The 27093-nt window shown below is 40.1% G+C and overlaps 1 protein-coding gene across 2 annotated transcripts in view; it reads right to left on the bottom strand.

The window, feature by feature from the left end:
• The window catches only part of CDC42 (cell division cycle 42), a 40846-nt gene extending 14355 nt beyond the window's left edge, over nt 1-26491 (bottom strand). Inside the window, exons 1-3 of one of the 2 annotated variants that reach the window (XM_082858107.1) lie at nt 26383-26491; nt 4233-4387; nt 1740-1812 (exon numbers count right to left, since the gene is read on the bottom strand). In XM_082858107.1, the coding sequence (XP_082714233.1) occupies nt 1740-1812; nt 4233-4337 (178 nt within the window). In that variant the 5' untranslated portion in view covers nt 4338-4387; nt 26383-26491. Of the gene's footprint in view, nt 1-1739; nt 1813-4232; nt 4388-25411; nt 25863-26382 lie in introns of those variants that run through there. The other variant, XM_082858108.1, reaches the window with a different exon arrangement.
• Between the last annotated feature and the right edge of the window lie 602 nt (nt 26492-27093).

The raw sequence follows: 27093 nt of genomic DNA on the forward strand, positions 1-27093 counted from the left end.
AAACAAACTGTGCTATATTCATAGACTGGAATACAACTCAACAATAAAAAGAAACAAACTACTGATACACATAACATAGACGAATCTCAAACAAATTTGCTAAGTGAAAGAAGTAAAACACAAAAGGCTACAGACTGTATGGTTCCACTGATATGAAATTCTAGAAAAGCAAAATCATAGTGACAGAAAGCAGATATGTGGTTGCCTAGGGCCAGGTCAAGGGAAGGGACTGACTATAAAGGACAAAAGGAAACTCTTTAGGATGATGTATATTGATTATGGTGGAGGTTACACAACTATATGGTCAGCAAAAATAAACTGAACACTTAAAATGAGTGAATTCTATTGTATTATACTTCAGTAAAGCTAAAAAATTAAACACTGATTAAACCATAAAGGTTTATAAAAATAAGCTTTGAAATTTGAAAATAAAATTTTAAATTAATTTTCAACCCCAAGTAGCCATAAATTGTCTTCTCTCTGTATATAGATTGCCTCCAAGGGCACACAGAAACACAAAAAAATCCCTCACCTACCACGAAATGTAGGTCATTATCTCATTTTGTCTATCTTCCAAGTTTCCTCTAATATACCATTACCCCTAATTTTTAATTCATAAAAACTTTAAAGGCCTAAAACACCATTAGAAAGCCACTGATCTCTGGGGCTTCCCTGGTGGCACAGTGGTTAAGAATCCGCCTGCCAATGCAGGGGACACAGGTTCGAGCCCTGGCCCGGGAAGATCCCACATGCCGCGGAGCAACTAAGCCCGTGCGCCGCAACTACTGAGCCTGCATGCCTAGAGCCCATGCTCCACAACAAGAGAAGCCACCGCAATGAGAAGCCTGTGCACTGCAACGAAGAGTAGGCTTTGCTCGCAGCAACTAGAGAAAGCCCGCGCGCAGCAATGAAGATCCAACGCAGCCCAAAATAAAAATAAATAACTTTATCAAAAAAAATAAAGAAAGCCACTGGTCTCTAAACTTAACTGTTTACTATTGTCTCTCCATTTCACCCTCCCAATTGAATCTAGACAGTTCCTTAAAGTGGGCAGTATGATACACTCCATAAGAGCAATATGTCAGCTGACAGACAGTGAGAGGGTAACTCATAAAAAGTGAAAAAGTTAGGATTCCTACATACCAAAAGGATACCTTTCTGAATTTTTCCTTTGCCTAACTGAGCTGATGACAACAGAAACAACAGAGAAAAGTCAGAAATGAAGATGTGCAGCTACTGTTAAAACAAGGAAAAAACACTGAGAAATTGGGAATACTTAAGGAAGAAAGAAATCTGTTCCTTAAATCTGAAAAGTTGACCACAAATGTCAATACTGTGAGCTAGATTATTGGTTTGCCCTCAAAATATTTTCAAATATAGTATAAAATAACAAGCTATAGTATAATATAAGAAGCTATCTGTACATATAATATGCAGACACATATATTAAGTAAGTCTTCAAATATCAGAGTGATAGTACAGCCTGTCTAAGGTACTCTGCTCTCATCCTATTTTATCTCCTTCCACACCATTCATCCAGGGTACCCCAAATGCCTATTTGCTATTCCAGGTCTGGGACTGCTTCTTGGTCAAGCATCGACCATCATAATATTCAATCCTGCTATTAACAAAAGGCAAATGGTTTGCTAATATTCTAGTTTCCCAAATGTCCAAAAAAAGACAACCACCAAGTGTTATAGTTACAGACCAAAACATTGTAAAAGACATCAAGTTTTCACCTGCAGTATCAAAAAGTCCAAGAGTATAAGGCTCTCCACCAATCATAACTGTGACTGCATAGTTGTCAAAAACCTAAAACATAAAAATATGACATTGTTAGCGTGCAAGGGGATGGTCAAAACAGGACAGGACAACTCTTAAGCTAAGACAATGTTTCTTTCCCAAGACTCAACCATCTCTTAGTCCATCTTTCTTATATGACCAACCTTGCCAACTAAGCCCTTGCATGACCTAATAGTTCTTGAAAAAAGTGGCAGGAGATGTATTCTGGGATGTCTGCTCTACCCCAGCAGCTTGGATAAAAATCCACAGAAGGCTTAGAGGTGTCACAGGAGCAGAGTCCCCTGACTATACAAGATGATCCTATTCAAGTCTGAAACTTCTGAGACAGTAGTTTAAAGTTTACCTCAATTTTCAACCTGATTTCTAAGAAATTATTTCTTCATAGACCATTTCCTTTTAATCTAGTATTAAAATCTCCTAGATCCATGATAATCTTTTTCCTTTCAGGGTTGAAGACAGGAGCAGCCTTGTTGCAAACATTCCCATTAGAGAGAAATGTAGGTTCCCTCAAGGTACTCAAGGAAAGTGTCTTAAGAAACGGCTGGCAGATTATTTGTTGGGACTTCATGAATAAAACTCATGTTATTGGGTACAAATCACATGACCTAAGATATCTTCTTTGAATTGGGTATACTTAAGGATAGTATATAGGTAGGGGGGTGTGTGTGTTTATGTACACTTAAGGATAGTGAATAGGGTATACTATTTGTAAACAGACTGTAAAACCCATTAACAAACTTAGTATATACTAATATTGGTTGTACTAAGTTATTTGTGAAAATGGGAGCTAACAGTGCTAAATGAAAAAAGACCCAACACTAATTCATGGACTCCTGAATTAATTTACAATTGAAAACCAAGGCTTTGCAACCAGGAGAAGGATGTTACATTTTAAGATCAGCTCTGTTTAACACTAATTTTCTGGTTCATGTTTTAGTGGGTTGTTGGGAGTTTGTTTAAATGTAAGCAAGAGTGGATTGGAAGCAAGGGCTTTGGGGGAGGTGGTAGTTAAGGGAAAGTCAGTTCCTGATAACAAGAACAAGGAAGTGTAAAGAATGTGGTTAAGCTCTCAAACCATTCAGGTTATTTTCTTAAGTCATACCTAACCCTCTTCCAGAGATCCACATACAAACATATACATAAAACACCAATAAGCCCTCCTTAAATAGAAAGCCTAGACTCAGAAACCATGTTTACAAGAAAACAACTTTAAATGGAGACTGAAACACAAATAATCTGACAGTTGCCCTCACTCAAGACCTACAAAATCGATGTATCTCTAAAAGTCCCCTAAAAGTCCTTTTCAACCTCAGAACTTCTTTCACTTATGAATGTCCCCAAATGGGCCAACTCAAAAATACGATTTCGTATTTAAAAATATGATTTCTCCCCCTCAAAGAAACCTAATTTTTCTTCCAAAAGCCTGGGCCTACCTCAATCACTTTATATGCCCTGGGACATTATAGACTTTCAATTACAATTTAACATAATTACCAAGCCTTTAACCTGTCACCCTCTTAAAAATGCTCTCATCTCTGAAGATTAACCTAAAGTAATGATACATTTTCTTCCTTTTTACTTCCAAACAATACTAGTTCCATATTAATCATACATAGGTGCTTCATAACCCACCCCTAAAAGAGCTCACTTCACAGAGGTGGTTACTGCCAGGCCAGGCCAACCCTAGCTCCTCTCTCACCACAGAATAGACATCTATGTTTAATATAATTACACCACTGGATTGGTCAACCAACCTGGGACAAACACTGGATCCCCAAACACATTCACAATGAGTGTTACTCTAAATAACTGTCTCTCTCACTTCAGTATCTTTGTTATTCCCATTTTCCCTCTACTCTTCCAAGGAGCTGATAAAAAGCATTTGTGGGAGAGAATCCCCAAAGGCTTCTTCTGTTGATGTACTCATAAGAAAAACAGGTCTTCTGTGCCTCTAAAAACCAGTCTGGAGCTCCATTACTGCTAGGACAACAGCTCCATAAGCTTTCCTTCTATTCCCTAAGGAGAATAAGTGGAGACACATACTACTTTCCCTGAAGTTATAAGACCCCCAAAATCATCCCAGAAGACCTCCAAGCACTGATTAATCATTGGCCAAGATATCAAAAAAAATCACCTCTTTCCAAAATGTAGGGCATACTTCTCCAGACTGAGACCACCACTCTTTAGAATCTTGTCTATTGGAGTTTTGCCTCCCAGCACTTCTTGCAAACCCTTGTATCACCCCTTCTGACTTTCCACTGATTTTTCAGCTGTTTAATTTTAAAGTGTATATAATTTACCCATGATAAGTCAAGATCTTTAAAAACAGGAAACAAAGGCAGACAACAGAAAAATTTCAGTACATAAAGTTTTCAAAAGGATATCAAATTATAATATATTTCACTAATAGATGGAAGCTTTATACTTACAGTCGGTACATACTCAGAAGGAAATTTGTTTGTTGTGTAGGATATCAGGAGACATGTTTTACCAACGGCACCATCGCCCACAACAACGCACTTAATTGTCTGCATTGCTGAAACAGTTTTGTATCCACTTTAAATATTTCAAATTTGATGATGACCTACAAAAGGATTAAAGATATTTCTGTTAATTATTTGTACTTATACATGTGTTTTTTTTCCTTCAATTAGCAACAGGCTCTCTCATTCAGAGCAATAACAGAACCAGCAACCCAACTACTAGGGCTAAAAGAACCTAAAAAGAGAAATAGTGACTTGCAAATAAGAGTCAATTTTCTAAGTTTCTGATCCTTGGCTGTTTTCTTTTTTCTTTTTTTAATTAATTTATTTATTTATTTATTTTTGACTGTGTTGGGTCTTCGTTTCTGTGTGAGGGCTTTCTCCATTTGGGGCAAGTGAGGGCCACTCTTCATCGCGGTGTGCGGGCCTCTCACTATCACGGCTTCTCTTGTTGCGGAGCACAGGCTCCAGACTCACAGGCTCAGTAGTTGTGGCTCACGGGCCTAGATGCTCCGCGGCATGTGGGATCTTCCCAGACCAGGGCTCGAACCCGTGTCCCCTGCATTGGCAGGCAGATTCTCAATCCCTGCGCCACCAGGGAAGCCCGGTTGTTTTCGACATAAGTGTTTTTTAAAAAATCAAAAGTAGCATAAAGAGCAGCATGTCTTTGTATAATGAAAGAGAAGAGGCTCTTCGAAAATGAATCCCACGTAGTGTGTCAAGTTAATTTGTGCAACTTTTCCTTCAGTTGTACATGCCCACACATGTGTGTGTACAGGTATATGTGTACTAGACTGCAATACAAAGACCACTGCTTCAATGAATGGTCCATTTACCCAACCTTAGAGCTATAGTTACTCAGGCTATAACCAATAAGCAGCAGAGCACCACCACCTCCCGTCTGTAATAGATGAGCAACATGAGGGACGGGACAAAGATCAGGGTGATCCCTGGTCTCAGTAGCTCTTTTAGCGCCAAGTTGCCTAGTTACTAATTCAATATTCATGGCATGAAGAGGTCAAAACCTAGATTTTTATAATGAAAAAGTCAGATCACTCTAAAGCATTCTAACTTACAAACAGATACAATTACTTTAGCTTCTCTTACTGTAGTCCTCCATTCTAAGAAGCTATTGATTACAAATGTGCCAAGGATTTATTACATTTCAATTCTGAATGCTTGTTTTTACACTTAAACGTTTCTAAAATCAGAACATATCTTTACCGAAGGTTCCTTACCCTTGTTACCAGCCATTTTCCCCCACATTTTGACATCTACGAAATTGGGATATATGACATCTTAGAGTCAATGAAAAATTATAACAGTTTTTCTGGAAGAATAAAGAAGAAACACCACACCCTCTATACCTATATTTTAAGATAAAATCCTTTTTCAATTATAATTCTGAGGGATTACAATTTCTTGTTAGCTAAAGCTGCCACCTTATTAAACATAAAAATGTCACAGAACCATCTAACTGTGGATTGGATGCCAGACCTATATGATCGTACAGTAACCTTCACAACTCTTAATCATGACTTATAAGTCTGTTAACATCTCTGTATCAGGGCTTCCTTGGTGGAACAGTGGTTAAGAATCCGCCTGTCAATGCAGGGGACACAGGTTCAAGCCCTGGTCCGGGAAGATCCTACATGCAGCGGAGCAACTAAGGCCATGCGCCACAACTACGAAGCCTGCACTCTAGAGCCCACGAGCCACAACTACTGAGCCCATGTGCCACAACTACTGAAGCCCTGCACACCTAGAGCCTGTGCTCCGCAACAAGAGAAGCCACCACAATGAGAAGCCTGCGCACCGCAACGAAGAATAGCCCCCGCTCGCCACAACTAGAGAAAGCCCACGTGCAGCAACAAAGACCCAATGCAGCCAAAAATTAATTAATTTCAAAAAAAAAAGAAAAAAAAATCTCTGTATATACAAGTGAATAACCTAAAGGAAATATACATTCTCCTGTTCCTCATCAAAACCATCTTGACTACATTTTCCCTGTAATGCACTAGAGGAGTACTCATACTAGGTTAAGGATCTTAATCCCTAAACTAAATCAAATTACCTATCAAAATAATCACACTAAACCAAGCACTAAATTAGTTCTAGAGAATTATTCTAGAAGAATGTCTTTTACTTAATAATAAAAGAAGAGAAAACAGGAATAGCTGTCTTCTCATGGTTCCTCAGTCCACCTCTGAAAAACAGGATAATATTCTACTAAAAAACAAGGTCTTCTGTAAAATTTCTTTCCAATTCAGAGTAAAGAAAAGAAAGGTAAGCAGAGAGAGTTCTGATCATCCTACAGAATATTTTCCAGGTGCCTAAAAATCAGTTTCAAGTTCAGTTCCTGTATCTTCTATTTCTCATGACCATTATTATGGGGCAATTTTTTTTTACAGAGTTTAATCATAAGCACTGGACAGAAAGTAAGGTTTGATCACTGTGGCAGACACTGCTAGTGGTCTTCCAATTCTTCCTCTCTTCTTTAGTAACAGAATTTTACTGAAGCATATGGCTCTTAGTAAAGACTACATTTCCTAAATTCTTTTGCAGCTAGATGTGACCAAGTTCTGGCAAATGGGAATGGAAGCGATGGATGCAATTTTCAAGACTAGCCTTAAAAACAAGGGGAATAGTTTCTCCTATCCCGGCCTTTAGGCTGGAATGCAGACATGATAATGGAAGCCGAAGCAGTCACACTGAACCAGAAGACAGAAATTACATGCTAAGGATGAGTAACACAATAGGAAGGGCCAGCCCTGTATTGCCTTCCAAGACTTTTACATGAGAAAGAAACTTCTCTTTCATTAGGCCCCTATTATTTTGGACTTCTCTGTTACAGCAGCAGAACTGAATCCTAATTACTATATTTCACGGATGCTAAGAAGACAACAATTTTTAAAATACATCCTAAATTTAGAGGTGTTAAATGTTAAGAGAAAAAGTCTTAGAATCAATAAAATTATAATAATATTTGGATTTATCAAGTAACTTTACAGTAAACTTGACCACTTTTGAGACTTTGTCTTAAAAACGCCTAAAATAAATGCTATTATTAAATTTTAACTATGGTTAAAATCAATTGTCATCCCTAAATATGAAGATCCTTATCGTCAGTCTACCTACGGTATTCACTTTTAAGACTTGTAACCCATACTACCTAGCAAATACAAAATCATCAGGCCATTTATAAACTTGAAACTTCTAGTGAAGGAAGAGCTACCATTTCCTGAAAGTTTCATTAAAATTCTCTAGGAAATAAGGAAGAAGAAATTGAAAACAAAAAGTTTCCATAATTAAAGACATGAATATGACTGCCACATGGTTAAGTCACAACTATCACAAGCTGTATTGAATGTCACAATATTGTTCTGTTTTATGTTTTGGTTTTTTGATCATGAGGCATGTGGGATCTTAGCTCCCTGACCAGGGATCGAACCTGCACCCCTTGCATTGGAAGGCAAAGTCTTAACCACTGGGCCGCCAAGGAAGTCCCAAAACCTCTCTGCATTCTTAAGAGCAAAATCACTACAACTAAATGCCAAACTTTCTGAGGAAGATCTTTAAGCTTTTCCAATGAAAGATAATGGGTGACTAGAACTCTTGTGAGAGAAATGTGGTCCACAAACAGTTTGGCAAGATCACTAACATTACTACTTTGAGAACTTTCAGAAGTCTGGATCTTTTCTCAGCAGGAGAAACAGCCCCCAAGCCAATCAGGCCCTTCTTGCATGTCCTGCTTAGTAAAGCTGGGAAGAATTTCCGAACTACAGAAACTAAATACATAACAATAATAATTTTCCTAACTCTGAAGTCAGGAAAACCCTGGGTTTTAACCTCTGCTCAGCACTTACTAGTGACCTACGCAAGTTTCTTAATCTCTTTTTGCCTCAATTTTCTCATTTGTAAAACAAACTAGTTATAATTTACACCAACACCTTGCAAAGTTATAAAGACTAAGTAATATAAAAGGACCTGGCTCCTAGCACATACTCAATATACATGAATTCCTCTACCAACTGTGCCAGTTAAGTCAATCCTACCATACCTATTTTCGTCCAGAGGATCAAAACTTGCACTGCACTTTCTTCTCTCTTTGGTGGACTATTACCTAATCAAAACTTCTCACACTTTGCACAAAGCAGGTGCACCAAAAACATAGGCTAAAATGAACTGAATATATTTGCTGCTATTTAGCTAATGACACAAAAAACAAGAAATCCACCCAAATATTTCTTCTTCACTTGAAGACTCCTGTATTATTTTTTTCCTGTATTTCCTGCATTTCCCTGTATTTACAGAGCAGTCCCTAAAACCAAGCTACTTAACAGGTGTTAACAATATAATTTAGGTATTGGAATAGACCCTATCACTATCTTTAAACACCAAATTAAATGCTTTTTTAGTTTATTAATTATCACTGCCTACATGCAAACTACTGAAAATGTGACAGTTGTTAACCTAAAACAATAAAACAGCCAGTTATTTTACCTTCTCCCTATTGGAGATACAAAGGTACTTCTCAGGTCTACAACTAAAGTCTAGTGGTAGGGTGTGAGAGCTCCCCCTTCTGGTCACCTGACTCCATCTTAAATGAGGTTTCTGTTTATTAATGTTCACATTGTTATTGATAATATTTTTTATAATCTCTTTTTCCTGTTAGGCTTGAATTCAGCCTCTACATCAGCAATTCCAAAACTATCACTTAGGACAACCAGAGTCAGAATTACCTGAAATGAGTCTGTTAACAATTCAGATTCCTGGGCCCTCACCCCAAATCTAATAGATCAGAGCGCAACACTTCCTATGAAATTCTAATGCACAGTGAAGTTTGAGAACCACTGCCCTATATGATAACAAGACAAAAAATACCAGTAACAAAAGAATCTAAACTAAGATAAACACTACTGACATTTAGATCACCCAGAAGTGAGTTTCTTAAAAGTAGAATCCAAATTATCACTGTGAATTATCTGTATCAACCAGGCACTTTACATATTTAGTAATGAAAAACTCATGTTGTATACTGAGAGATCACGAACCAAGATACTTCAGAGGTGCTTTAAAACTGGTTCAGGGCTTCCCTGGTGGCACAGTGGTTGAGAGTCCGCCTGCCGATGCAGGGGACACGGGTTCGTGCCCCGGTCCGGGAAGATCCCACATTCCGCGGAGCTGCTAGGCCCGTGAGCCATGGCCGCTGAGCCTGCGCGTCCAGAGCCTGTGCTCCGCAACGGGAGAGGCCACAACAGTGAGAGGTCCGCGCACCGCAAAAAAAAAAAAAAAACTGGTTCAACCCAAGTGTTCTCAAATAATAGTGCCAGTGGCAATACTTATATAGCACTTACTATATGCCACATACTGTTCTAAACATATTACACATATTCATACATTTCGTCCTCTCAACTCTGAGACATGTACTATACTGTCCCCATTTCACAGGTAAGAAAAGTAGGGCTCAGCGAAGTTAAGCAAATAGACCAAGATTACTGAGCCCGTAAATGGCAGAACTGGAATTTAAACCCAAACAGTCTGTCAAGGCTCTGCTCCAAAATTCTATACTATACTACTTTCTCCTAAGAAGTGACATTAATCAAAACAAATATGATCACTACAAATGGAGAGGCAAGTATATACCTATGACAGTTGCCAGACTGGGAAGAGGAAGGCAGAGGAAGAAGCAAGAAACAGGGGTTAAGTTCATTTCCTATTTCTTCACCCTGCAGACAACCACTCAATCTTATTGGGGAGAAGGGAAGCGAGAAGAGAGAATTTTTAAGATAGAGTTCACTCTTCCCCTTTCTATCTATATACCCACAAATCTTCCATTTCTTATGCTTCCTCACCCGACAGTTCAGCAATCTATCAGAAACTGGTTGTGGATCCCCAGTTAAGTAAGAGCACTGGTTCAGGAGTCAGACTGGCTCTACCACTCTAGCTATGTGACCTTAGGCAAGCTGTATAACTGCTCAGTTCTCCCTTATCTCAAAAATGAAAATAGTAATACTTTTCTCATAGGGTAAGTTGATTGAATAAGATAAAAGATGTAAGGAATTCAAAACAGTGCCTGGCCTCTGGTAAATGCTTAGTAAATGTTTGCACCTACTCTTAAATGAGTAAAGGTACTTTTATAGTACTCATTGTCTTTACTACAAATGTAGTCAAATTTAGAGCTATCACTACAAAGGTGGTCATTTCAGAGTCAAGTTCCAATTTAATTAGGATTATTCTGCAAAGCATCTGACATGTATTATTAATAATTTCATGTACTAAAAGGTCACCAGATGACCCACAGATGGGGAGGGAGTAGGGGGGCCAGGGGAGAGACTTTGTTCTTGCAATATATACAATGCCAGCTTCAACAACATGGAGGAAACTAAGCCAGACATATTTGTAATTCCTTATGTTAACTTCCTATTTAAACAACGTCAAATCACTATAACAGCAAAGAGGCTATGTAGTACCAATGTACCATTCTGCTATCCAGAGTGGCTAGAAAAGTTATTCTGCACCAATAACTAAGCACTATTTATTTTAATAATGAAGTTCATTTGTACCAGAACTTGGAATTGGTTGGTGTTGAGCAACTTAAGGCATAAAAAATGATTCTGCCAATTATAAGGAAGATAAATTGTGAAATAAGGTGGATCTTCCACACTCCTTCCCAATACCTATCACTCCTCCTGACAGCCACACCAAAACCGTTATCTCCTACATTCTTAAATGCTTTGGAGGTCCAAATTACCCTTTGAGAATCTCAAAACCAAAGCCCCTTTAGTTTTCTGGGGTTCTTGAGCTCTGGATTTAAAGAGGCTATGGAACTCTTAGTATCATTATTATTATTGGCTGGATGCCAACTAAACTCCACCAAACAATGCAATCCCTGAGGAAAAGGATTTGTATGTGGGGAAGGGAAAACGCTCCCAGCTACAGATGCCCTATCTTCCCATGCCCCACAGTTCATTCTAGGCACAAGGCACAAAGAGCATATGAAAAGATTTGGGGGTTAGGTATTTGCTAATAAGCTTGTTTTGCAAAACATGTACATTCTCAATCAGACTATTATATCCCTTATAAAAAGATGTCAAATATTAACAGTAAACAGTGTGAATAAAAGCCGCATCCAATTTTTGGTATTCACTGTGGTGAAAATAAGTGTTTGGTCTTTGTCCAGGACTCCACAGAGCTCCTAAAACCCTTGCAATTCCCCTAAATGGTAGCAGTACCTTTTGTCATTCATAATGAGCCCCTTCCTAATAATGACTTAGGATGGGGCCTCTGGATAGCCTTGGGATGGGACTGCTCACCAGAAAGACCAAGTGATGAGAGCGTTAGAACTTTCAGCCCTACCTGCCAACCTCAGGAAGAGAGGACGGGGAGGGGAGCACTGGAGATTGAGCTCTGTGAAAACTGGCGAACAAGATTTAGAGAGCTTCCAAGTTAGTCAACACGTCGTGCTGGAGAGTGCCTGCCTGGGGAGGACACGTACTCCATACCCCAAATTTGCCATCAGCCATGCAGAAGGGTGGATAGCCTGGGTACCCCATCTGCAGCTGGTGCCTGAAGTGGAGGCAGTTTTGTGGGGCTGAGCCCTTAAGCTGTGGGGTCTACACTAACTCTGAGAGTTAGTGTTACAATGGAATTGACAGAAGTGATGTCGGAAAAAGACACTACATTCACACTAACACAAAATACACTCAAAGTAATGCTCTTTTCATTTGAAACACATTTCCCCCTGAAGTAATCCATTTTCATACTTAGGATACAGGAAAGAGATATGGAGAATCAAGAGAGTAACAACCCGGAATAACAAGCCTTCCTTACCTATCCAATGAAACAGCTGGTCTGCTTAAAGGATTAAACAGAATAAATAAAATCGGCATCACCTGTCTCTCCTATCAAATCCAGTCACTTTAGAGAATATGGTTTATATAACCTTTTGCTGTCATTACACCTCCACCATAGTTACCTTTCTCCCCCAAAACAAGCAATACACTGTAAGAAGAATGTTTTTAAACCTTGAAATAAACATTTAGCTTCAAAAAAATTTATGAGAACCAAAATTTAAGAGTTCACCCAATATTACTTTAAAAAAACAAAATAAAGAATAAGATTTCTTTTCCGAATTGGAATATCCCTTAATGAACTAACTAAATCCCATCATTTTGCAGATATTCTGGTCTAAATGCAAAGAACTTGCCCCTATGCCAGACAGTTAACACTCATGTATCCTGACATTCTTTCCCAACTCTTCAGAATTCAGGCAAATACAGAACAAGCCACATAAACACAGTTCTTTTTGAACTTCATAATTTGTTTTCAGAGTCCTCAGTAAATAGGAAATAATCTTAGAAAACTTTGGCACTCATTCCGCCTGCCAGTGCACGGGACAAGGGTTTGCTCCCTGGTCTGGGAAGATCCCACATGCCGCGGAGCAACAAAGCCCGTGCACCACAACTACTGAACCTGTGCTCTAGAGTCCTCGAGCCACAACTACTGAAGCCCGCATGCCACAACTACTGAAGCCCGCAAACCTAGAGCCCGTGCTCCCCAACAGGAGAAGCCACCGCAATGAGAAGCCCGCACACCGCAACAAAGAGTAGCCCCCGCTCACCACAACTAGAGAAAGCCCGCACGCAGCAATGAAGACCAAACGCAGCCATAAATAAATAAATAAATTTATTTTAAAAAAAAAAGTCAAAGCAATTCAACTACTGCTCAAACGTATTTGCCCTAATAAAAATCCAAAAGAAGCTTAATATGATCAAGTAGTTTGCCTCCGTTTCGAATAATAAATGTATGCATTCCAATTGGAAAAATAAGTTAAAATTGGAATTCTATAAAATAACTTTCAATTATTAAAAAGTAGCCAACCCTGTGTTGGAAGAGACCCCATAGGTCTCTTGTGGTCCTACCCATCTTGCTAGGTATGCTAAGAATGCAAGGCCCTGACCACTCTACCCAGGCCATGTCATAGGGTTGTGTTTGCAGCAAACAACCTCGAAGGATACAGTAATGTCTCCCTCTGGGACAAAGAGCAGGGTTGCCTTCTGCATGCTATTAAATAGTAGGTTCCCCAAGCTCGGTGTTCCTCAGCTATGACACAAACCCACTGCATCTCCCACATGGAAGTCTTAGGGATAAGGGGAAGCAGCACACAACACACTGATCTCCTGCTGCTGGCTGTGGCTTAATTAAATTCTTTGTCTCTGACCCTAGAGTCTCATGTCTTCTGCCAGCAGCCATAAAACAATATCAGGCTAACATATTAGCTTGTAAGGAGAGTAAAATAAAATCCCCAAACCTGTTTACTTAATTGACTGAGCTTTGTGAGACATAATGATTTTGTTGTGGATTTAAGTTGTATAAGTAAATAATAGAGCAGTTAGATGGTTTCTTAGAATTATTAGAGTAGAGGCTAGGTAAGAACACCAGGTCTCAAATATTTCATTCATTACCCAGAAGTTTTCTTTATAGAAAATCCTCCTGAAATAATTAACATTTTTTTGCGCCTTGTCCTCCTCACTCAAGCCAGCACATGTTCCCTAGGAGCTGATTGGCTGTTTCAATTGTTTATGTTCCATCTTCTAGGTGTCTATTCTAACAGGAAGAAATTGGTGAAGGCCAGAATCCTATCATCAAGAAAGGTGGTAGGGACTTCCCTGGTGGCACAGTGGATCCTCCTGCCAGTGAAGGAGACACGGGTTTGATCCCTGGTCCAGGAAGATCCCACATGCCGAGGAGCAACTAAGCCTGTGTGTCACAGCTACTGAGCCCATGTGCCACAACTACTGAAGCCTGAGCACCTAGAGCCCGTGTTCCGCAACAAGAGAAGCCACCACAGTGAGAAGCTCGCACACTACAACAAAGAGTAGCCCCCGCTCACCACAACTAGAGAAAGCCTGCGCACAGCAAGAAAGACCCAACGCAGCCAAAAAAATTAATTTTTTAAAAAAGGTGGTAAAATAAAAATAAGAAATTAAGTATTCACTCGTTTTGCTTTAAATAAGGCTAATAAAATTTTTAACTTTTCAAAAACCAAACCTTATTTTGTTCTTTCCTATCCTTAAATAGCTGTAAGCTTATTTACCCCAAAAATTCCACTTACCTCTAGAATTAAGTCATTATAGAAAGTTAAAGGACAAAGTCTCCATAGTACATGTCCAAGAGCCCTGTTGTTGATTTTTTGTTGATTTTTTAACGTGAGACTGGCAAATATATGCAAAATTGGTAGATATTTCACCAAAATATCGTCAAAGAAATCAGGGAAGTAAACTTGGGCAGAATGTAAGTGATAACACTACTGCAGCCTTTGCTTTTTGGGAAAGATACTGGGTTTTTCTCCCCTCCCCTAAATGTACTTTCCAGATGTTTCATAAAACAAAAGTATCTTTGGGCAAAAACATCTCCAATTCTTCATGTATCTCTCTCCCACAAAATGGTTGCAAAATTCCTAATATCTCCAGCTGCCAATTAAATGCATTAACATATGCAAAGTGATGAAAGGCAAACATTAGGCACTCATTAAAGCAATTATTCAATTCTTCCATTTTCTGTCATTTGTGAAAGAAACTGATAAATACTGTGAAACCACAACCTACATGAAAGAGTAGAGAAGCGGGTGTCAAATTAAGGTTCTATGGGTCCTTGAGACCACAAAAATGAAGCGACTGTCAGGGAAAAGAGTGCTGACAGTAGCACTTATAAAATGAAAGATTATGATTCTATGTGGTAAAAGATGTTTTCAGCAGGGCTAGAAGTTTGCTGAGTCAGCTTCATTTCTGAAAATGACTTCATTCCGAAATGTCTGATCCAATAAGAACGTGAGTCCTTATTTTTACTACCATGCTGAGTTTTCCTTCTTCAAATTGGCAAAAACTAAGGGATGCTAGCCAAAGTAATCATTTTATATTGTCTTTGTGACCAAAAAAAATTGTAGTCCAATTAGTAAATATCTACATAAGCTATATAACTTTTGAATGTAATATTTCAAAACAATTTGGAAGAACTGAAGAGTATGCAATAATGTATAAGAGTACTAAGTATCTGATTAGAAGAGAATGGATATTACAATAAGATTTTCCCTCAAAATATTCAAGACTTGTAGATTTATTCATTCAGTCAACAAACCTTTATTAGGCACCTAATAAGTGGCAAGTATTGTCCTATACATAGCCATATCCCCCTCTGCCTGGAACAAAGCTCATGTCCTTTTGGGGCAACAATCCAAAGTGGCATATACAGACAATAACCAAATAAGCATCACCCCCCCCCCCATATTCTTCCTTAATGGTATTACTAATACTGACACCCTTATAGGCAATTTTCCCATTCTGGTCTCTTAATTAAGGGCAACATAATTCTGTTCTCTTAAGAAAGGGCAAGTAGATTTTAAAACACACTCAAACCTCCCCTCAGTTTCCCGCAAAAGACCGGATAACAAAAGATAGAGCATTTCACACATCCCAAATCTCAAGCCTCAATCTGCCACAGCTCTGAGGTCTTGACAACCTGGGGAATAGGACTGAAATTGCACAACTAAGTATGCGTCTTACTTGGCCCACCTAATCAACTGCCAACTGTCTGACACTATTTAAATTATCCAATATGGTTTGGTGCTTATCTCAATGTCTATGCCTTTATCCACATCATATCATCTCTCCAAACCTTGGATGTCTAGCCTTACAACTCATCCTATTTCTATCCTAACTTACCACCCCCAAATCCCACCTTAACTGAAACACCTTCCCTAACTATTCCAGCTATCAAAAACTGCCCAAATGGGGACTTCCCTGGTGGTCCAGGGGATAAGACTACACATTCCCAATGCAGGGGGCCCACGTTCGATCCCTGGTCAGGGAAATAGATCCCACATGCCGCAACTAAAAGCTCCCACGTGCCACAGCTAAGACCCAGTGCAGCCAAATAAATAATATTAAAAAAAAAAACTGCCCAACTTCTCTGAACTTCCATAGCAAGGCCCTTCTTAGATCTTAAATCTCATATTTCATACTCCTATGCCTAACACTCACCATGCTCTAGCCACACAAGTCTCATTATATTCCTCAAACATGCCGAGCCCTGTCCTGCCTGCAGGTCTTTATACATGCCAAATATGCCTTCCCCTGCTCCTAACGCTGTTGACTTCTCATCCTTCAGATCTCAGCTCAAATCATCATCTGCTCAGAAAATTCTTAAAGCACTCTTGTGGTCCTAAGTCTATCAAGGATGAAATCACGTGCCAGTCTGTATCAGAAATCCCACATACAAGCATACATTTGCAGGAAAAAAAAAAAGTTACTATATTACCTAGACAACACACACACAGTAAAATGAGTGACAAACTGAGAACCTTTCTTTGAACAGGTTACCAGGTGAGATGCCAACTACAAAACTAACATGATCATTTAGAGTTTGTTATATCTAATGAGGCAGAGGTACCTACATTCAGATCATCATACAATCTAGTTTACAAACTACAAGCCATTTTTAAACCAGATTACCAAGATTCTGAATCAAAGCAGTCTACCAATTTTGATGTAAAATCTGTTAACGGGGTGAACTTCTACAGAAGCATTCAACTGTGTGCTTGAAGAAATAACTTGACAAAGAATAAGAGATGCTATAACATTTGCACTAAATTCTATGTCAATGCAGTACAGCTGGCATGACTGCAGGCTGCATAGCAGTGAGTAACAATATAGTTCTATTCACTAAAAGAGATCAAGAGAAACAAAAACAACAAAGATAAGAGTTGCAAAGACTGAAAAACAACCAATATGTGTTGGCAACAAATCTGCCTTTTAAAGCACACTTTGCAACCAAAGACAACACCATCAAAGCACAAACTTCTACCTTGATTATCAATTGTTTCTATGGAAATTACATACATACGCCGTATTTCGAGAAGCTAAGTTCCTATAATGATATTCCAGATGTATCATGGAATACATTTGTTTAATGTCTATTTTTAAAGACTTCATATAAAATTAAGCAAAACAGTACCTGTCACTGATCAAGAGTGACTACAGTAATTTCCTCTATCCATAATGCTCTTCCCTGGATGACTCATTCAGTCACATCCCCTACAGATCTTTGCTCAAATGTCATTCTGCAGTTGAGAACTCCTCTGACTACCTTATTTTAAATTGCAACCCAAGTTCTACAAACCCAGAAGCACTGCACTGTACCCTGCCTCTCCTTCTTCATTTTTAGTCAAACACTTATCTCCAACTCACACATTAGTATGTCGATTTCATGGGGACAGAGATCTGTTTTGGTCTACTGTATTCACTGCTATATCCCCAATACCTAGAACAGTGACTTTGCACACAAAGGGTTGCTGAATTCACAAATTAATAAAATAGTATGGGTTAGAGATGCAGCAAGTCAAAAACACTTGTTCTTTGGACTCAGAATATACCCGTTAGTGGGTCCTCTAATCTCCTAAACCCTCATCTATTACTATCTGGATCAAAACAAAACAAAACAAAATTTAATACCCTCTGAGAGAGAAGGATTCTATTCCTAAAGCTTAAGTCACTTCCACAGTCTGAATTAGCTAAAGTAGTTAACAGCAAGTGTTTAATAGCCACCCAGCATCATTTTTGGGAATAAACACCCTGTATCATCTCTAGCAACTCTATTCTCTATTCTGTTCTAGTAATGCACAATTCTACAGACTTTTTTTTTTTTTTTTGGCCTCATGGCATGCAGGATCTTACTTCCCTGACCAGGGATTGAACCCTCACCCCTTGCAGTGGAAGCACAGAGTCTTAATCACTTGGCCACAAGGGAAGTCCCTCTACCAATTTTTAAACTAGCAAAAAAACGATACTTTCCTAGAAGCAGCAGGATCCCCACAAAGTATGTGTATCACATTGTGTTTGCAACTATATCAGAGTGACACAGTTAATGTAACCAATCTTACATTGTCATTTTATAATTAAAACATGCTTCTAATTTTGGAACAATTCACTCAGATTTAAATCAATTAAAATAGTGTATAATAGCACAGGGAGATCAGCCCGGTGCTTTGTGACTGCCTGGAAGGGTGGGATAGGGAGGGTGGGAGGGAGGGAGACGCAAGAGGGAAGAGATATGGGAATATATGTATAACTGATTCACTTTGTTATAAAGCAGAAACTAACACACCATTGTAAAGCAATTATACCCCAATAAAGATGTTAAAAAAAAATAGTGTATAATGAACTTAAGGAATCACATAATTGCCAAAAAGTTATCTCCAGAATCTGCATCTTCAAAAAATCTTTGCCATTGATTAGTTCTATTTTAAAAGCTGCTTCTATGTCTTAGGTTTCTTTTTTTAGAGTGTGTGTTTTAATATTTGTAAAGAATCATCTCATCTTCATATTTAAAAAAAGAGAGGCAGAGTGCGAGACAGATTTTTTTATAAGAGCAGAAATTATACCAATTTCTCCAACTGAAAGTAGCAGAGGTAAAGAACATGCCAACAGAAAACAAACTTTCGTATTTTCAACATATGTGTCACATCCAAGACATGAATTAATCTTGCTCCTGAAGAAAAATTACTAAATTACCAAAAAACAATAATTTTTGAAAAAGAACTAAGACAGCCCAACCTAAGTCCTTAACCCCAATCATGATACACAAAATGATGTCTTTTCCCCACACCCCCACCTCTCTCAGATAACTATCCAATAATAAGTAAAATGATTTTTCTGTTCCTGGCTCTGATTTAACTAGAACCAAGGACAAGTTTTAAGGCAAATACATCTTCATTTCCATGTAACACATGCAACCAGGAAAAAAAAATTAATGTAAAAGATGGGATCTGGGGTGAGTTTTTATTCTTGTGAGGGAGAACTGGATTGGGCAGTATGTATGACAAGAAAAGGAAATATGTCAAATTATAAAATACAAAAAACTTACAGATTACTACCACAAACTCCTAAAAAACTTCTCATGTACATTAACAATTATTTTTTTTTAACATAGAAATTCTTTGGATCGCAAATAAAACAGTTAAAAATTATATGACTTTCAGAGCTTTAAAAAAATGGCTTTGAAATTACTGCAAGCTTTTCAGAATACTGGAAAACAATAAATACCTAAACTAGGATCACTGATCCAAGAACAAAGGAAACTGGAGACAGTGACTCCATTTCAGAAATTTCCTTTGCAGCCACTGGACAATCACTTCCCCAGTCCCTAATAATGGTCTGCTTTTCCCTTCCAATACCTTCCCCATTTTTAAGTTGAGATGGAGTTACTCCCCCACAGACACCCCAAAGATGGGTTTTATATGTAAAATGCTAAATTCCATCCCAAGGAACTATATATTAGCAATTTCTTTACAATAGCTCTTGAGTGGGGTTTAGGCCACAGGAAGAATAGATAATCTATGGCCTCTGCTGAAGTCTTTACCTTTCACGTGCCTCAGTAACTTGAGAAAAATTATCCCATTTTTCTACCCATAGCAAAGCCACACCAACAGCCCCTGAACCTAACAGAGATTAACAAGCCACGAGACACCAGCATCTCCCAGTTCACTTTCTCAAAGCTTTACAGGGTGTTCCATGGGTGGGGGAGGCAGGGCCGTCATCAAACAAGTTTAAGAAACACTGAATTAGGACTTCCCTGGCGGTCCAGTGGGTTAAGACTCCGCACTCCCAATGCAGGGGGTGCAGATTCCATCCCTGGTCACGGAAGATCTCATACGCCGCATGGTGCAGCCAAAAAAAAAAAACACTGAATTAAACAGATTCTCTGACGATCTAACTTCTATGAACCTTTAATAAACTTACACACATCATGAATTTCCAAGATGGGGATATAATATGTAGGGTTTCCAATTTATTTGATACCTACCCCCATGGAAATCTCTTCCAGGTATTCTGAAACACACCAGAGAAACAATACCGGCATTACTCTTAAAATTTAAATTATCCCTTATCCCCATCTCCACTGCTTATTATAAACTCTTAGGATGAACTAACATTCCCTTTGGCCTTATGAACAAATAAATCATATGACCTAAAATAATTCAAACATTTTCATAGCTTATATTTTGTAGTATGTATACTATATGTACACTTTCTGAAACAAATGAGGGTATTAGATATTGATTTAAACCCCAGCACTCTAATATTCACAGGAACTATCCATTCGTTCCTAATTATCTGATAAATGAAAATTTGCATTTTAAAATCTAAGTTTATTTTTAAATCTTACTGTTAATCTTAAACTTCACAATAAAAATATAGTTCTCTGGCAAGTAACAAGTGATATAGACGGTTTAATTCCACTTCAGAAGATTCTAAAATTGAGCTCCTCTCAAATACCATTCAGCTGGTGAAACAAATACTAGTAACTATAGTGAAGTTGTATTAGGAATGAAAATCCTTGAAACCACACATAACAATGATTCTTTGTTAAGAAACTTTATTCTTTCACTTCCTACTCCTCTTCATCTGCTTTTAAACAGATTTAAAAGCAAACCAAAAAAAAAAAATTACAAATATCCTTAAATTGCCTACCAACAAAGCAAATGGATTGTAGCTGAAATCTTGCTTATGATTTCTTCTACAAAATTTATCATCTCATCCTCTTTAACACTAATTAACATGGTATTCTTTCACTCCACCTCCATTTCTCCCTCTGGTTTCGTTTGATCTGTTATTCTCAATCTCTTCTGTTTACACAAGGAGTAACAAAAAGTGATCACCTTTTTAGCTGAAAACAATGACTGTGGCTTAATATCCAACAGTAGACAGCTTCATATTGCCATTTGGGACACAGAGAATGGACACAGGTGTTCTCTGAGACATTGATCCCCCAGCTCTCCTGGGGCTGCAGCACCTCTAGCAAGCCAAGAATAGTCTTATCCATTTACTCCAGTGTAGCATACAATATTTTTCCGTCTGCCTTGATTTGAAAAGGGTTAGGAAACATTGCTCTAGAGCATACACTGCTACATCAAATAGTGTAAGAAAAAAGAAAAATTAAAGAAAAATTCAATCAAGTCCTTTAAAAGTAGCAATAATTTTTTCAGGATGGTAGCTATATTAAGACTAGATTTTAGTTATTAGCATTTTCCCTTGGGACTTCCCTGGTAGTACAGTGGTTAAGAATCCGCCTGCCAGTGCAGGTGACATGGGTTCGAGTCCTGGTCCAGGAAGACCCCACATGCCACGGAGCAACTAAGCCCATGCGCCACAACTACTGAGCCTGCCTTCTAGAGCCCACAAGCCACAACGACTGAGCCCTTGTGCTGCAACTACTGAAGCCCACGGGCCTAGAGCCCATGCTCCACAACAAGAGAAGCAACCACAGTGAGAAGCCGGTGCACCGCAATGAAGAGTAGCCCCCTCTTGCTGCAACTAGAGAAAGGCCACGCACAGCAAGGAAGACCCAACACAGCCAAAAATAAATAAATAAATAATTTTTTTTAAACATTTTCCCTTGAGATTGGAGATATGGTTTATTTTAGTAAAAAAAAAAGCTGAAAACATTTTTTACATTTGATCAGCTAAATGCCAACTTTGAATTTCACCTGTTTTCATAACAATCATGTGAACGATCCTAATCATATGCTCTTCGTAACAATTAGTTTTCCATAAAAAGTCACTGCGTTCAAACATGTAACTGAACTCAAGTTCAAGCAGTTCTAAAACTAGAATTTAGGATTATTTAGTTATTATTAAGTGGGTAATGACTCTTTAGTAACTAAACAACACATTAGTTCCTCATAATGAACACAGACATGAGGCGATTCTACACAACAGGCAAGAAACTATAATTCATTCCTCTAAAAGCCAAATAGGTTTCACATTCACTTCCTGATTACAATCCTTGCAATAAATTCTGATACGCTGCCTGAAAGAGACCAGGTTATACTTAAGTGGGGGAAAAACAAAAATAAAGCACTCAACGCTTTTTGTGAAATCCAGCAGTCTTAAAGAGGGTGCTTCAAACATCAATGTGCATAAAAATCACTTGGGGATTTTGTTAAAATTCAGATTCTGATTCAGTAGGACTGGGATGGAGCCTGGTATTTCTAAGGAGCTCCAAGCTGATGCTTACGCTCCTGGTCCACAGACTACATACTGCATACTTGACACCCCTACTTCCATGACACTGGTTAAGATAATGGATAAAAATTTAGAGCAGGGGCTTCCCTGGTGGCGCAGTGGTTGAGAGTCCGCCTGCCGATGCAGGGGACAAGGGTTCGTGCCCCGGAAGATCCCACATGCCGCGGATCGGCTGGGCCCGTGAGCCATGGCCGCTGAGCCTGCGCGTCTGGAGCCTGTGCTCTGCAACTGGAGAGGCCATAACAATGAGAGGCCCGCGTACCGCAAAAAAAAAAATAAAAAAATTTAGACCAGACACCAATCCTCACCTCATTTAATTTTTATGGTTTCATGAGATTAATCTGCGGGGGGATGGTTATTAAACTGTTGATGTTTGAGAGAAACGCAGATAACTTCTGAAAGGTGGGGGCATTGAGAGGCTGTAATAATAACAAGGGCAAACACCTACAGAGCACTTACTATGTGCCAGTGAAATGTCTTAAGTACTTCACTTAGGTTAACTGATTCTCCTAACACTGTGTGGTAGAAACTATTGCCAGCCCTATTCTACAGAAGGTAAACTGAGTGACAAAGACTTTACTCAGATTGCATGTAACTAATAAATGCCAGAGCCAGGATTTAAATCCAAGCAGTCTAGTTCCAGAGTGTACACTTTTAATCCCTATTCTAACAGTGTCTCTCCCAAGAACATACAACAACAGAATTAAAACAGCAAATCCAAATGGCTTACTCTTAGAGAAAATGATGCAAGTGTTAAAAGTGTAAAGTGTTAAAGAACAGAGTGAGCAACAGAGGTTCTCTTCAGGTGACTGACCACTGAGGCTTGGTGAACACCATGACTTAACAATATGTAGTATTTTGCTATATTAGAAATTGTTCTGGACTTCAGCATAATAGCTAAATAGTTGAAAAACACTTTTTTTAAATTTTTTTTTAATGGGAGACCACTTCAGTGGCAAAAATGGGGTTTCACTTCATGGAATAAGCAGTTTGAGACCAATGTCCCAGGGGCGACTAGTAACGAAGAGTTCTGACACCCAGGACTTATAATAGCAGCAGTGGCAGACATACCTGAAATGACAAGTAATGAAAATTGCTTTAGCAAAAATATTTTGGACTGAAGGGATGAGTAACTAAAAGTAGAAACGTAAGGGACAAAGCATAACATGACCAGGAATTTGATACTGTTGAGTTGAGGGGAAGAAATGGAAAAATTAAACTGCTATTTCAAACAAAGAAATACAGGAAGGAAACAAACATTAAAGTCTGAATAATTTTTAGGAGAATAAGAACTGGTCATCAGAAAAGATTTTCTAAGCAATGGTTGACTGTTCAGACAGTACAGCTGCAGAAGATATAGGACTAAACAGATGGATATGGTCAAACAAAAGTAGATGAGTAATCATCACTTCAATGAGCCCAAATATGAATATGGCTGACCAAGCACAAAAGAGGTCCCAGGAAACACAGTACACAGGCCTACAGAATATGCAGAAAGTGAAAATATTAACCTTCAGACATCACATTCATTCATTTGACAAACATTTCTTGAGACACATCATAAGTCTGGCACTATTCTAGGTGCCAGGGATACGGGGGTGACCATACCAGGTCAAAAGCCCTGCCTTCATAGACTTACATTCTAGTGGGAGAAACTAATAGACTTGGAAGAGAATACTGAATATTGAAAGCCTAGAATGAAGCCCTTTAATACAGGAGAATATACAGATCTATTTATGGGACATAAGTTAACAAAATATTAACCCCTCCTTCCCCAGCAGAGGAAGCTCTGTAGCCTGAAGTGTTCCTCATTAAGCATTCTTTGTCCTCTCAAAAAAGACCCTAAAATGATACATGCATTTAAAATATATCTACAAATAAAGTACAATATGACTTTTACTTCCAAGAATGGCTATAAGTACTACTCCCAGACAGGCAACACAATAAATTGTACTTCAAAGTTTTCCAAATGCAACACTTCTTGGATCAAAACATTTTATTAGTGTAACCATTTTTAAAATAACTGGAAATGCTTCTATAATATACCACAAAATTATAAGTGGAAAAAGTATCCAAATAAAAGAAAACAAATCTTGAAGTTACAAAAAAGTCAAGATTTGGGCTTGGTGGACTTTAAAAGAATCTCACCAATATTTGATTTTAGCCCCTGACTACCCTAGGCTGTAACACCTGCCTCAGACTGCCAAAAAATTAAGTTCAACTGAGTACAGGTGTCAGTTATTACGTGCAAAAATTTTAAGAGGCTGTGACACCTTCTGGGTCTTGTCTACCAACACCTACACACTACAGAAAGCTGATTTAAACCTACCACTTCTTTTAAGTGTTTCTTAACGAGCAATCTGTTCTCTCTATACAAATAAGGAGAAACAATAAGAAAATATTTGTTTCAACATGAACTTTCCTTGTAACAATGCATTACACAGTTGGATCTCTTTGGCTTTACAATGCTAACATTTTTCTGTGCTACAGTACCCTGGATGTACCTAACATTCTGGAGAACAAATACTGTGATCCCCAAAGTCTGAAAACGTTACTCAAGTTTTTTTGGTTAAAAAAACCAAAACCCGTTTTTAATTACAAAATTAAAGTGACTAGCAAGCAAAGATTAGGTGTAAAATGAACTGATTCTCTTTTCACCATACCCTTGCCACAATACTGCACGAGTGTAGACTTCGGTACATACTCTGAATCAGTAAGTCATATGGGACAAGTGAAACAACCTGGACCAAAGAAATGCTTCCACAAATAAATTAACTTCATTCCAGTACTCAAAGGGATCTTTAAAGTTACTGCCTACGCAAGTGTTGTCTTACGCTTTATTTCCTGGCACAAGCTCATCCTGAGATTTTAAACCTTCCTGGCTTTTAGATGCATATGAGATGGCCAGGCGTTCAAAAGATTATCTCTGAATACGATGAGTTGGGAAACAGGCAGGATCTGATACTGGGTGACCCAACCGAGCCAACAAAATGCTGTCTTAATTTAGTGAGTCCCTGACTTGTAGGAGTTAAAAACTCTCACCCCTTATATTGCGATGACGTAATCTTCCCCACTGCATTTCTCTTGGACTTAAAGGGGAGGACAAAAAAAAAAAAGAACAAAGAAAATTTCCCCCTAAAGAGAGGAATTAGGCAAACGGCAGAACGACAGTTTCGGGAGGTGGTTAGGTAACTCCCTGAAAGGGAAGCTTCAACTGAATAGGCAGGGCGAGTTGGAGAAGGAAATGTAAATGGTATTAGGAACTCGACCTAAGGCAGGAATAAAGGAGACCGGAGAAGCGGTGACCAGGCCCACCCCGCGGGACAAGGCGTCGGGCTGCGGGACCGCTGAGGAAGGCGCGCGGCAAGCAAAGCCCCGGGCCGTCAGCGAGCCGCGCGCCGCCCGGCCGCCACTTCCCCGCCGCGCTCGCAGTCCGCTCCCCTCCCCCCGCTCGCCGCAAAATGTCCGCGGCGGCGCCCGGCGAAGCAGGAAGTCGAAGCCGGGGCGCGGGGGGCAGACCCGGCCAGGGAGTCCGGGTCACCGCCACACCGCGCACCCCAGGCGCCCGCCAGCCGCTCCGCGGTCCAAGGCGCCCCAGACCGCCGCCCGCCCTAGGGGTCCGCGGCGCCGGGGGGAGGGGAGCAGGGCGGTCGGGATGGGTGTGACCCTTTCCTTCCGCTGCTGCCAGGTGACAGCCCGGCCCCGGCCGCGCCCTCGGCCCTGCCCCGGCGTCCCGGCCGCACACCTCTTGCCTGACCTGTGCTCCCCCAAGCCTTGCCCTCCGCGACCCCCTCCGCTCCGTCCCCCGACAGAACCCGGACCCGCGCGAGCCCGGACGGCGCCGCGCGAGCCCGGCACCCCACCCCCATCGCGCGCGCCCCACGATCCCAGGCTTCCAGGGATCCCAGAGATGGGGTGTCCCCCCCCCGGACGGGGAAAGGCCAGGGGCAGCGCGGCGGGGACCGGACTGTGGGGAGGCCGCTCCCGCGGGGAGCCTCGGGCCCCGCACTCACCTCAGCTCCTCCGCCGGGGCGTTGGCAGCAGTGCGCGGGGTCTCCTCAGCTGCCGGACAGGGGCACGCGCCTGACGTCAGCACGCAGGACACGCACGGTTGGGTGCCCGCGGAAAAGGGAGGGACCAGGAGGCGAAAAGAGGCAGAGCAGTTCCGGGCGGGGCCTGAACTCATCCCCTGCCCGGGTTCTGGCCGCCTAACGCGCACGCGCCAGCCAGCGCCGCTTGCTAGTTGGTGGCTGGTGTCGGTAACTCTCCACTGGTTCCGCGGAATTTGTAATAATGCTATAAACGGTCGTTTGCGAAGCGCTTCCACTAACATGTCTTTTGATACTTGCAACCTTACAAAGTTTTATCATCCCGATTTTGCAGAGAAGACAGTGGCTACTCAAACAGGGGCAGTGACTTGCCCGAGATCACACTACAAGTGGACGGCCTCCTGACTCCCCAGGCCTGTATTCACTCCGCCTTGGCATGAGAGCTGAGGGCTCGCTTCTCATCTCTGCCAACAACCCACTATCCCTCGCTCCAACCACATAGGTCGTCTTTTGGTTTAGAGACTTCCTCCCCACCGAAAGGCCTTGCACTCACCGGTTCTCCTGGCTTCCTCCTCTTCAGCCCTTCCTTTGGCTTTCAGCCTTCAAATGTCACTGCCTTCCTGATCATCCTATCCACACAGCACCTGTTTATCATGTGTCTTTCCGGCTAGTGTG

Source organism: Leucopleurus acutus, assembly GCF_964270905.1.
Source record: "Leucopleurus acutus genome assembly, chromosome: 2".
NCBI classification, from domain to species: domain Eukaryota; kingdom Metazoa; phylum Chordata; class Mammalia; order Artiodactyla; family Delphinidae; genus Leucopleurus; species Leucopleurus acutus.